This window comes from Cavia porcellus, unplaced genomic scaffold (assembly GCF_034190915.1).
Source record: "Cavia porcellus strain 051 isolate PalLab524CR breed Dunkin Hartley unplaced genomic scaffold, mCavPor4.1 scaffold_50, whole genome shotgun sequence".
In the NCBI taxonomy this organism is placed as follows: domain Eukaryota; kingdom Metazoa; phylum Chordata; class Mammalia; order Rodentia; family Caviidae; genus Cavia; species Cavia porcellus.
Window position 1 is genome coordinate 4,979,690 of NW_026947533.1, and position 13,514 is coordinate 4,993,203.

A 13,514-nucleotide genomic window follows, 5' to 3' on the forward strand; every position below is an offset into this window, starting at 1 on the left:
GATATAACTGCATGCTTGAGTGTGTAGGATGGAAAACCATATTACTGAGCTTTTGTTGGATCATTGAACAGAACTTTCTGCAATCTCACTGTATGAATGTCCACTTTATATGCTTTAATTTTATAATTTGGACAACTGTTTCTAAGGTGACAAGATGTAACCTATTAACTAGTGATTTCTTACTGAATTTTTTCTTGAAATTCTGTATTACTTGTACCCTTTTACTGCTTTGTTTTTTATTTCCTATCTTTGTTCTCTTTAATTAAAAAATAATCAAACCTGGAATGGATATCTTTTATTTATTGATTGATTGATTGATTTATTGATTGGGCACTGGAGATCCAGCTCATGACCTCACACATGCCAGGCAGGTGCTTAAGCCACTGAGTTAAATCCCCAGCCCACCAATGGATATCTTTTACATCTTGTCATCTTCTGAGAAGTTGCCTCTTCTCTTGAACTTGATACTAGCAAGCATACCCACAGTGAATAAAATCAGTCAAGGCCAAATAACATTCAAACAAACCAGCTTCAAAGAAGATCAGTCATAGAAGACAATGTAAGTAATATAGGATTTCAGTTTTAGTTAATAGGAAATTAAGGATAGTTGCCATGGTATAACCTGCTATTTTGGGGTTATCTCTGTGTGCCCTCAAATCTAATATGAGTAGACAGACAAGAACAAAATATAACCAAACTAAATAGAGCAACAAGACTACTGTAGATTTTAAATCCTGATACACTTTTAACAATGTCCTCTGCCTTCTATTTTTAGGCAATTCCTCACCTTTCTCCTTCTCCGGATACTATTATTCACTGTTCAGAGTGATATTAGTCTAGTCTCTTATGTTACACTGCAGTTTAAAAGCTTTCCCACATTATTTACATGCGTAAGAGTTTGTCTCCAGTGTGAATTCTTTCATGTTTCTTACAACCTCCCCATGTGCTAAAAGCTTTCCCACATTGCTTACATACATAGGGTTTCTCTCCAGTGTGAATTCTTTCATGTTTCTTACAATTTCCCCATGTGCTAAAAGCTTTCCCACATTGCTTACATACATATGGTTTCTCTCCAGTGTGAATTCTTTCATGTTTTTTACAATATCCATGTTTGGTAAAAGCTTTCCCACATTGCTTACATACATATGGTTTCTCTCCAGTGTGAATGCGTTCATGTTGCTTACAATGTCCAGAACTAGTGAATCCTTTTCCACATTGCTCACATACATAGGGTTTCTCTCCAGTGTGAATTCTTTCATGACCGTTACAGTTTGCACGTGTGTTAAAAGCTTTGCCACATTGCTTACAAACATATGGTTTCTCTCCAGTGTGAATTCTTTCATGTCTCTTACAAACTCCCCGTCTGTTAAAAGCTTTCCCACATTGCTTACATACATATGGTTTCTCTCCAGTGTGAATGATTTCATGTATCTTACAATCTCCCCATGTGCTAAAAGCTTTTCCACATTGCTTACATACATATGGTTTCTCTCCAGTGTGAATTCTTTCATGTCTCTTATAGTTTGCACGTGTGTTAAAAGCTTTGCCACATTGCTTACAAACATATGGTTTCTCTCCAGTGTGAATTCTTTCATGTCTCTTACAAACTCCCCGTCTGTTAAAAGCTTTCCCACATTGCTTACATACATATGGTTTCTCTCCAGTGTGAATTCTTTCATGCTGCTTACAATCTCCCTGTGTTTTTAAAGCTTTCCCACATTGCTTACATACATATGGTTTCTCTCCACTTTGAATTCTTTCATGTTTCTTACAGTCTCCCCATGTGTTAAAAGCTTTCCCACATTGCTTACATACATATGGTTTCTCTCCAGTGTGAATTCTTTCATGTTTCTTACAATGTCCATTTTGGGTAAAAGCTTTCCCACATTGCTTACAAACATATGGTTTCTCTCCAGTGTGAATTCTTTCATGTCTCTTACAAACTCCCCGTCTGTTAAAAGCTTTCCCACATTGCTTACATACGTAGGGTTTCTCTCCAGTGTGAATTCTTTCATGTCTTTTACAGTCTCCCCATGTGTTAAAAGCTTTCCCACATTGCTTACAAACATATGGTTTCTCTCCAGTGTGAATTCTTTCATGTTTCTTACAATATCCATGTGTGGTAAAAGGTTTCCCACATTGCTTACATACATATGGTTTCTCTCCCGTGTGAATTCTTTCATGTTCCTTACAACGTCCAAGTTGGGTGAAACCATTTCCACATTGCTTACACACATAGGGTTTCTCTCCATTGTGAACATTTTCATGTATTTGAAAATGAATTTTACTGCTAAAAGCTTTCCTACATTTCTTACATATATGCGATTTCTGCCCAGTGTGAAGTTTTTCATGGATTACACAATAAGTGTGTGTGCTGAAAGCTTTCTCACAGTGCTCACATTCATAACGTTTTTCTCCAGAGTGAAGTCTTTCATGTACTTGACAATATGTACATGTTGTAAAAGCTTTCCCACATTGATTACATACGAAGGGTCTTTCTCCTCTGTGAATTCTTTCACGTTTCTTACAAATTCCAAGTGTGGTTAAACCTTTCCCGCATTGCTTGCATACATAGGGTTTCCCTCCACTGCAATATTTTTCATGGATCTGAACATTGTCATGTGTTTCTGTTTCTTTCGCATTCACATTACCTTCTTCAGTACCAAGGAAGACTTCTTTACACTGATTCCATACATCTCCAGATGTATGTCCATAGGATTTCCCTAGCTTGTCATTTCTGTAAAGAAAAAATCACATATAAGATTTATAACCATATTACTAAGTTTTTGCAGTCTCGCTGTTTGAATCCCCACTTCATATGTTTCACTTTTGTATTTCATATCTATTTCCATGAGCAGCATATGTAATCATCATCTTGCGATTTCTTACTGTTTAATTTCACTTTGAAATTAGCATTGTCTCTACTTATTTTGTTTTGTTTAATCTTTCCTTATATAAATTTAGAAAAAAAAATTCACAGTGAAATGGGTCTCTGTTTAATGACTGCATTAATGTCAAGTTCTGTTTTTAATGCCTGCTAAGAAATTCTGACCATGAAGCAACAGAATGGCCTTGTAAGATATGTTGAAAACAACCATTCCCAAAAGACTGGCATACATTTAGAAATCTTAAAATTTGGTACTTTGAAATGCAGAATCTTTAGCTTCACTTTGGGCATGGGCACATATGTGTATCACATACAGATTATTCTGATATGTTTCCCCATTCCAATCTCCCTTCTGTCCTTAACCTGTAGTTCCCTTTTCCATATTGTCAGTCTTATTTTTCTCTATCAACTTTCTTTCATTACATTCCACAATTTATATTTTGGTGTCTCATCTAAAAGAAACCCTGTGACCTTTTATGTTTTATAGCTGAGCTATTTCACTGAATTGATGGGTGAAAGACCCATCTATTTCTTATGGCAAATGACATTATATTATTTATTTTTCGACATTATATAACACATATTTTCTTTTCTGGGCTGGGAATGAACAACAGGTATTAGCATAAAATCTGTAGCTTTTTAAAAATCTATTTTAAGAGATTTTCGCTGATCATTAAGCTGTGAAGTTTGAACTTGAAATTGCCATTCTGCAAAATCTGATTCCTAGTGTGCTGGGTTTACAAGAATGCACAATCACAGAGAGTCTATTAATATTTTCCTTCTCTACAAATCCAGTGATAGATAGATAAGCTTCAAGGCCTGATCTGTTATAACTTAATCTGCTTTGTATATGAGTAAGCATGTATCAGTATTTTATGCAGATTTGAGATTTTAAAAATATCCAGGACAAGTGTGAGGGGATCAATTTCTAGAGACAACTGCATACTGATATTCAAAATGAGTGCAATAACATTCCACCAGCCTACTAAGAATATTAATCAGAATGGCTGATTCTCTAGAGAATGTCTTGGAAACATGAGCACTCAGTTTTATTTCAAATTCTATTGCAATCTTAGCAATTGTTAGATAATGAATGTGTTATATTCACATGTAGACATGGGTAGAAAAACTGAAGGCAACTCAAAGTGTATCCTTTTTGTATTCATCTATATGCAATGTCATACATTTTCATGATTTAATTCGCTCATATATACACTAGCTTATACATCTTCAGAGAATATTACTGACATTAAATTGAATGGTGTCTCTTTCTTTGGTTGTCATTTTTCTGCTACTCACTAATTACTGAGGAACATTCCTCTCCTTGTGAGTGCGAATTACCTTAAGTAGCTCCAGTAAATTTTGCCTTCTTTTTCAGCTTCCTGGATATCCCAGAGTCCTCCTGAATTGTAGACATAGAAATACCAGGACTCTTTAGAGTAATACATACAAATTAATAGGTTTTGTTTAGAGTTATGATATAATGTGTCCAGGTCTGAGATATTTTTAAAAATATTTTCATATTCTTTTTCATGAAACAGCACTAATGAGCAAGAAACAATATTCTGACAGCATGAGGGGCAAAAAGATTTTATCCTTACCTATCAGAGTCATGTTCCTAAAGGTTTCGCCCATCACATCTCTGTAGAGCTTCTTTTGGGATGGACTCAGCAAAGTCCACTCCTCATTGTTGAAGTTCACGACCACATCCTCAAAGGTCACCACCTCCTAAAGGATCATACATATATTTCTCAATGGAAGGTTGAGACCCCAGGTTTGGGATATCTTAAACTTTCTCCTAGAAATCTGAATCAAAAGCAAAGTGTGGTGGTGCATATCTATAATCCCAGCACTCAAAAGGCTGGGACAGGATGGCATCAGTGTGGTCAGGGCAATTCTAGGCTCCATAGGGTGTTCAAATCCACCTGATATACATACAGAAAGCTTGTCTCAATAAAACAAAACTAAACTAAATAAATACAACCAAACAAAACAGCTGAATGAAGACTGATTTCTTCCAATTTTAATCCATGTCTTGGTCATTAATTTTGTGTATATACACATTTTTGAAGACAGCAAATTTGATGCTAGATTGCAACTCACTGCTAATGTAAAAGCCAAATAGGAGCACTGATTCTTGTGCTGAATCATGGCAAGATTCCCCTTGCACTGTCTCTAAAGCAGAGCTCACAGTGAGAAGCCTGCAGGACCAGCAACCACAAAGCACAGAGGCAGATAAATATCCCATCAATTGACTGGAAAGTCAAGCAAGCACCTCCCCTCCCCGGTCAGCAGTGGTGGTTTGGCAAATTGCAGCCCTTCCAGGGGGAAAATCAGCAGCAGCTCCTGAGATCCATGCCAACCTGGAATTTAGGACACTGGGAAGCCAGTCAAGCACCACTTCTCCCTGGTAAGTGGTGGCAGTCTGTCAGACTGCAGCCCTTCCAGGGGGAGAACCAGCAGCAGCTCCTGAGATCCATGCTATGTTGAAACTTAGGATGCTGTGAAACCAAACAAGCAGCCTGTCTCACTAGTAAGCAATAGTGAACCTACTGATGCACCACCTAGAATCAAACATCCCACTTCCCTACCCCTCTTCTCCTGTCACCCCCCATTAGCAAATGGGAACCAGAAATCTGAGCATCTCCTGGGAAGTTGACCATAGCAAATAAGGGGGACTTCCTTCTACTATTACGTTTAAGGAAAATGTTTTTATTATTGTTTCACTCTATTCTGATTAATGGTACTGCTCCATTCAATATTCTGTTTGGATAAGTTCTATAACATTCTATATTTCATCTCACTTTGATATATGTGATTAAAGAACAACTATTACAAAGATAACAAAATATACTGTGATACCTATTACTGTTATCCCAGTAACCTGTTGTGAAGTTGTGTACCAATTTCACTGTGTGATCTTAGTTGGCCTTATGCTGCCTTGTTCTGTTGTATTTTACCAATTTCAATATTCAAAAAAAATCTCATCAATCACTTTGATAGACTACAGATGATGTCTCTTCAACTCTCATTTAAGCCAATGAGTACTTTGTTCTTAATATACTTAAGCAGAATTTTGAAACATTAATTTGCTTTCATAGAACAAAACATAAATAACATCAAATATGGTACATAAATAATAACTCAAGTGTTAGTGGAAAATGGCTGTATTTTTAAAATATGTATATAAAATGAAACCAGGCCCAAGCTGTAAATTATACCTCACTGTTACCAAGTGATCACTTTCAATTCAAATATAAGAAATATATCTTGGGAGGCTGGTGAAGGACTTCTTCCTTGAATTTGGGGCTATCCTAAGTTACAGAGCTGTCTAAAATAGACAATCCCTGACTGAGACACCGAACAAAGTGAAACTTAAAAAGAGACTGCATAAGATATCTTTGGTTTGTTTTAAAACATTATAGGCACACAATACAGAAAAATTCCAACAATACACAACACTTTCTGAGGAACAATGTGGATATCTTCCATACTACACAGAAAACACATTCATAGTTGGGTATTTAGCTCAGTGGCATGAACGCCTGCCTGGAAAGCATAGGTCATGAGTTTGATCCTTGGTACAAAAAAAAATTCAAATTTCACTTTCATGACCCTGGTGCATAATTAGAGCTAATCAAAATTAGATCTCAAGTATGGAACACAAAAATAATGGGTTGACAGGGTTGTGGAATACTGATTGTTGCCAGAGCTGGTGTTGATCACCTCAATGAAGCAATCAGAATCCAACTTTACTTCATACTTACTCTAAGAACTACCTGACTTTCAGTGAAGACCCTCACTGTTGTATGTCCTGCTATTTCCTTCCTGCATCCTCTCCTGTCAGTCACTTCCACATCCTTTCCATACTCCTCTGATCCATCCTAAGCAGAAAACCCTTCATGCCTAACTATTGATATCACTGCCAAATTTCTATTTAGGGCTTCTCATTTACATCACTTAGATAAGTCCATTGGAGAGCATCTCTATATTTAAACTGTCTATGAACAACCAAGCTACTAAATCAGCTCTTAACTTAGAGATGACACCCCTATTCCTTTCCATTCAGAAGGATATCACGTGTATATGTCCATGCAAATGCCTAAATTTTGGGATTTTTCGATGAGAATTTAACAGGTAGCCCTTTCTGGAATTTGTCTTTCACAAATATTTACCCTGTCCTTGATAACACTTTCATATTTGCTTCATTTTTCTCAGACTTCAAAACTCTATGGCTTTTCTTACAAACCTAGACTGTGAGCGGGGTTGCCACCTAAATTATTAAGTATGCTCAGAAATTATTTTGCACTGATCTGTATAATACACAGGAGTTCACCAGGTGTTTGGGAAGCCTTTCTCCACTGAGGCACACTACTACAAATCCCTGAATTCTCAGGACCTTTGTCACTACCTGTCCTGAGGATGGAAATATGAGAACATACTATAATTTAAGGAGATCACTATAAATACAAAAAAGCCAAGTTTATGTTGAGCCATTGTGGCTATGACGCCACATATTACAGACATTAATAAATTCCAGACATTCCAGATCTGCTACTCTGAGGAAAGAGAGCAGAGACCAAGTTCATTACTGCTCTACAAGCTACAAATCATCATGGTCAGGGTCTTCCCAAGCTCCTTCCAATGCCTAAGATGGTGGAGTTACCAGGCTAGCAATGAATTTGAAAGATGATACTTGAGTCTGCTGCTCTCATAGTGAAGCCAGGGGTTTGGGGACCTCCAAATCACCCTTGCCACTAGCAAGAGGCAAAAGGGACAGTGAATGACCCATGGGCAATGCTGCAGGACCTCAGAAGCTGAAGCTAACTAAATACCTGGGGCTCCAGACACCGGAACTACTCCTAAATACTTGTAACTGGTTTCACCCAATCCACCCTATTTCTGGGCTTCCATCCACAACCTCACTATTCCATGGTTCCAGGATCTCTCAGGTTCTTTGCTAATCAGGCCACAGGACATCGAACGTACTAAATGAGATCCAGCAAGCATTTTGCTACCACTATTGTACTCAGAACAGATAAATCATGCTGAGACAACAGAAGAGACAGAAGTCACAGCCAGCAATGGCCCGCCTGATTGGACAGTTCATATAGCCTGCCCCTTTATCACCAATTGCCTCCTGCTCTACTGCTCTCCTTCTGAGTCAAGAATAAACAGGGAAAGGAACCCCTCCCTGAAAGTGAGGGTCCCAAATGATAGACTGTAGTGCAGAGACTTCTGGAGCTGTCATTCTTCTACAGTGGCGAACTCAGCTCGACAGAGCAGTGTTTGTACTGAAGAGCTTACCTCAGGCTTTTAATTTTCAAATCCATTTTATTTCAAGGAAAAAAGAGCACATCAAGTAAAATTGAATTTCAAAACATGTCAATCAGGGAGCAAAACTGGTATATACATTGCACATTGTCATCCCCAGATCATTCACCCAGACCACAAGACATCTCTAATCAGTTTTCCAAACAGTCTGTTACAGGCACCTGAGTTATTTAAATACTCTTGGCATGAACCAGGGCTAGGTCCTCCAAGGAGCCCATGCAGGAGACCAGATACCTTACAACTATGGGGAAGACTGACACCTCATGCTATGGGCCAAGGCTAAAGACAATGATAAGCAAATTCATCCATATCCTAAGGATAGATATTCTAAATAGTTCCCTAGCACTCTGAGGAAGTCAGGAGTCACCATTCAAAGAAATGTATCCTTATCCTAAAGAGTGACATTCTAAATAGTTCCTATCATACTGAGGAACTCAGAATTCACCCTCCCAAACCCCTAAGGGAAGAGTCACAGCTGCCTAAGAATGCCTGCTTTCTATGTGACTCCCTTCCCCCTTTTTTCCCAATTTAATCAGCTTTACCTGAACTTAATAATCCTATTGGATACCATAGCTCTTTCCCATCTTATATCCATTTGCACTGTGAGTTTCTAGTTTTCCCCACCTTAACCTCATTTCACCACATGATTTTACTTTATAAAGTTCCCTGGAAAGGACAATGTTTGGCAACCTGCTCAGGACTCCGTCTCTCTCTCAGGCAGCTTTCTTTCTCTCAATAAGTACATTCTTATCTTAACCTCTGTTGTTCCTAAAATTCATTCTTTGACTTTACAGAAAAAAAACCCCTCATATTAAACATAGTAGACCGGGAGATTCATTCTGCTATAGCAATATCGATATAAACATTTCTCTTTCTTGAAGTCAGAGAAATCAGTTAAAGTTTGTATCACACAATGTTGATCTCACCTTGCCAGGTATACTTGCATTGAAGGCCTTTATCCCTGCCTTTAAGTGCTGCTTCATTTCCTGAAAGTGAACTGATCTGTAATTTTGGTTATGGAATCTAAAATGCATTAAGGAAATGACTCAAAATTTCTTATGAATGGTTTACCACCAGCCATGGAGGAAGTCAGAGAGCAAAAATTCTTTGTTTTGATTTCTTCATTCAAACCAAAGGATGTACTTGAAAGAGTTTTGCCCTAGAAACAATTACAGGACCTCATGGTGGTCGTTCAAGGTGGGAGAATGTGAAATCAGGGGTGCTTACTCATATGGTCACTTCCTCTTTTCCCCTTGAATACAACTTCCTCTTTCCTTCCCAGGGTCCTAAAGAAAATTCCCATCAGCTCCTGGCATGACATAAATGTCCCTTCCAAGCACCACATGCAGTCAAAAGTCACATATATGCCATATCCCCCTAGTCAGTTGGAAAAAAAAAGCTGAAGTTTAAGTTGAGCCATTGTGGCTATGAGGCCCTGCATAGCCTCATAGTCTTGGTGGCTGTGGGCTCCTCTCCATATTCTTTAAGTAAAGGACCACATTTACATTTCTTATATTCTGCTTCTCTATTGTGCTAATTTATCTCCTCAGTAACCTCAGTAATCTAACCCATTTTAAACCTATCTCACTACATGATTTTATTCTATAAAGTCCCTAGAAAAGTCAGAGTCCTTTGCTACTGGCTCAGCACCCCTTCTGTTTCTCTCAGACAGAAACTTTCTGATAGGATTTTTGGTGTAGTAAAGAAGAGAATATAAATTCAAAATGGCCTTTATTCTAAGATGATAGAACCCCAGGACCACTGGGCATCTGGCTTTTTCTTCTGGAAATGTGTGGGAGGCATACATAGAGTTTTTGACTTGGGTGGTGCTTAAAGGTGGCATTGGTGATATGCAAGTAGCTGATTGAGATTCTTTTCTGGCCACAGTAGGTTGAATAGGGAAGAGGAAAGTGACTTCAAGGTAAAAGTCCACTGGTTCCACCTCCCACTTCCAAAATATCCTATTTAGAGAAAAATACTTTCACTTTTTTCTCTCAATAAATATATTCTGCTCTCCAACTCTGTTGTTCCTAAAATTCATTCTTGCATTTTAGAGAACACAAACTCATACCAGACATATAAGGTCAGGAGTTTCATTCCACTGTATCATGGTGTGGCTGCCTGTATTTCTAACTAACTCAGCTGCCTGTAACTTTAAGAATTGTTTACCACTTTGACTTAGAGTAATTGTAGCAAATAAAATGTTCTTAATGGATATAGGGAAGTATACCATTAAATTGAAAAAATGATTATCACAGTTTTTTGACCCAGCATCAGCCAACATTTTCAACTTTCAAGTATGTGGGAAAACAAAAAATAAAAAGAACTCAGAAAATAGCAATCTTATAGGGGACAGTACATCATTCACTGTAATTGCCATGTTATCTTCAGGTATTTCTTAGACCACAAAAGAAACACTGAGCCTATTAATTAACACATATCAGTTTCAATAAATGTGCTCATAGCCCTGCATCTTGAAAACTGTGATTTTTTTTTGTATGAGGGATTGCACTCATAACCTTTGGCTCTCCAGGTAGCTGCTTGTGTCACTGAGCTCAATCCCCAGCCCCAACAACTTTAGATACTACATATAACTATTAACAAGGTTTAATTTGCCGTTGACCTATTTAGTTATAGACTTTGTAAACCTACATTTTCACAAATAAAATTATTTTCTTTCCTTGCAATTTATATTAAATTATTTTAGGTACCACGGATCAAAGTTACAACCTAGCACTTCCCAGGAAGGCGTTTCTGCCTGCTGAGCTAAAGCCCTGGCCTGTATTAATGAATATTTTTAAATGTATAAACATCACCTTGTCCATTCAAATAGTATTGTGATTTTAGCAAAGGATGTCAATATAGACAGAAATAGATATACAATCAGAGAGGAAATGGAACCTCAAAGAGTCAATGCAAAAAACTAAATACAACAATCACTGCTACAGGCGCTGCTTTAGAAAGGCAGACCTGAAGGTGAAGATGCAGTGACCATGTCTACATGCTCCTGAAGAGAGAAAAAACAGCTTGAAATGTACTAAAGTTACCACCACTTCCTCCAGGAAGTTCAGATGTGCATCAATTAACATACTCAATGACCAAAACAACTGGCCTATTGTTCCCACAAAATGCCTTGGCACTTTCCACATACCTTTTCTGGCTGACTTGTTCCCCTGATCAATAATATTAGTTAAGCAGCTATAAGCTTATAGGTTGATTATAGTCTGAGACCGACACTGTACCCACATTGTGACTTTCTTGTATAAATGATTCCTGACAATAGGTCTGTGGCCAAAACACCGAAGACCACTCCTGAAAATTCAGGGCTATTCTTCTCTCTTTTTTTCTAAGAAAATTTTTGAACTTCATTTTGTGACTTCATTTCTCAATCTTGCGCATTTGACAGCAAGCAGGGCAGGGTTATATTTCTCTTATTTCAATTTAAATATGAAATGTCTGCTAAAGGCCATGTTGCAAAGCCTGAATTTCAAGCTGCTTGTTTGCCATGAGTTTCACATTTCCATGAGCTTTTAGAAGTCCTCAGTCTAGTGAACTGCAAATGTTTTGGAGGAAGGAGGTCACTGTTGTCCTGTAGCACAATAGGTGCCATTCCAATGTCTGTGTTTGTCACTATCTCCTGGATACCTGTACATGGCCTTCTTTCCTCTGCAGCATCATTCAATAATACTCATTTTACATAACTCAACTTTCACTCAGCTCTATTATTGTTTTTTTTTTTAATACTTTTTCTGTCTCCTAGGCTTTTTTAATTTTTTCATTTAATTTTTGATTTAAAGACATAGTCTCTCTTTGGAGTTCTGGCCAGCCTTGCACTCACTATGTAGGTTAGACGTCTTTGAATATATGGCCATTGTCCTGTTTGAGCTTCTTCATTGCTGGGGAAAAGAGGTGGGCATTATACCACATGGCATTTGTCTTTTTTCTCCTCTCCTTTTCACTACTTTTCTTTCATTTCAGTGCCACTGTCATTTAATCCTGGTGTTTGCTTGTGTCAGTAAGGTTTCTGCAGCTTGAGTTGAGTTTGTGAACAATAATATAGGAAACCAAGCAACCCAATTGAGAAATGTGGAATTTCATTAGCAGGTCTCAGGACCACTTGTATACAGAAACCCTACCCCCATTTGAGGATCTAAAAAAGACGCTCTGAACTGGAAAGTTAGAGATGTTTTAAAAGATAAAATCACAAAAAGACCCTGTTGGATATCATTTAGCTAGAATTTTATAATAAATTTTGGATGACAAACGTATTCTGCTTCTTTTGTTGAGCAGGTTAATTTTTTTCTTTGGGTACAGCTCATTTTGCTTTTCTCCTGGGACTTATACCCTGTGTGATTTTCCATTCTTCTGAGTGAAATACAGGGCACTAGTTAAAGGCAAAGCTCAAGATGGCATGTATTATGTCAACCTACAACACAGCTAAGTTACAAGCCTCAATATTTTCTAGGGTAAAAAGACACATATCTATAATCCCACCCTTAAGACGCTGAGACAGGAGTGTTGCTTTGAGGTTAGGGCAATTCTGCACTCCATAAAGGGTTCAAAACTAGCTGATATACATAGAGAAAACTTGTCTCAATAAAACAAAACTAAACTAAGCTAAACAAATAAAACCAAGCAAAACAGCTGAATGGAGACTGATTTCTTCAAATCTTAATTCCATGTTTTGGGGATTAATTTTTGTATATACACATATTTTGAGACAGCAAATTTAATGCTCTATTGCAACTCACAGCTAATGTAACAGCCAAATAGAAGTACTGATTCTTATGCTGAGTCACTGCAAGAGTCACTGTGCACTGTCTCCTACAGCAGAGCTCATAGTGAGAGCCTGCAAGACCAGCATCCATAAAGCACAGAGGCGGACAAATATCTCATGAATCACTTTGATGTACTAACAATGATATCTCTTCAAATCTCATTTAGGCCACTGAGTCCTTTGTTCTTAATATACTTAAGTAGCATTTTGATATTTTAATTTGGTTTCATAGAACAAAACATAAATCACGTCAAATATGATACATAAATAATAACTCAAATGTCCATGGAAAACTGCTGTATGTAAAAAATGTATAAAAAATGAAACCACGTATAAGTTTCAAATTATAGCTCAGTGCCACCAAGTGATTACTCTCCATTCAGATGTAACAAATATGTCTTGGGAGGCTAATGCAGGAGAACTTCCTTGAGTTTGGGGCTAGCCTAATTTCCAGAGGTGTCTCAACTATAGAAACCCTGACTGAGACACCCCACAGACAATGTGAAACTTGAAATG

The 13,514-nt window shown here is 37.6% G+C and overlaps 1 protein-coding gene across 4 annotated transcripts in view; it reads right to left on the reverse strand.

The window, feature by feature from the left end:
• Window positions 1–285: 285 nt before the first annotated feature.
• The window catches only part of LOC134475050 (zinc finger protein 345-like), an 84,259-nt gene continuing 71,030 nt past the window's right edge, over window positions 286–13,514 (reverse strand). For 3 of the 4 annotated variants that reach the window (XM_063244418.1, XM_063244416.1, XM_063244415.1), the window contains 3 exons: window positions 4,489–4,615; window positions 4,229–4,289; window positions 286–2,737 (listed from right to left, as the gene is read on the reverse strand). In XM_063244418.1, coding sequence (XP_063100488.1) covers window positions 883–2,737; window positions 4,229–4,289; window positions 4,489–4,615 — 2,043 coding nt within the window. In that variant the 3' untranslated portion in view covers window positions 286–882. The remainder of the gene's footprint in view (window positions 2,738–4,228; window positions 4,290–4,488; window positions 4,616–13,514) is intronic. The other variant, XR_010046014.1, reaches the window with a different exon arrangement.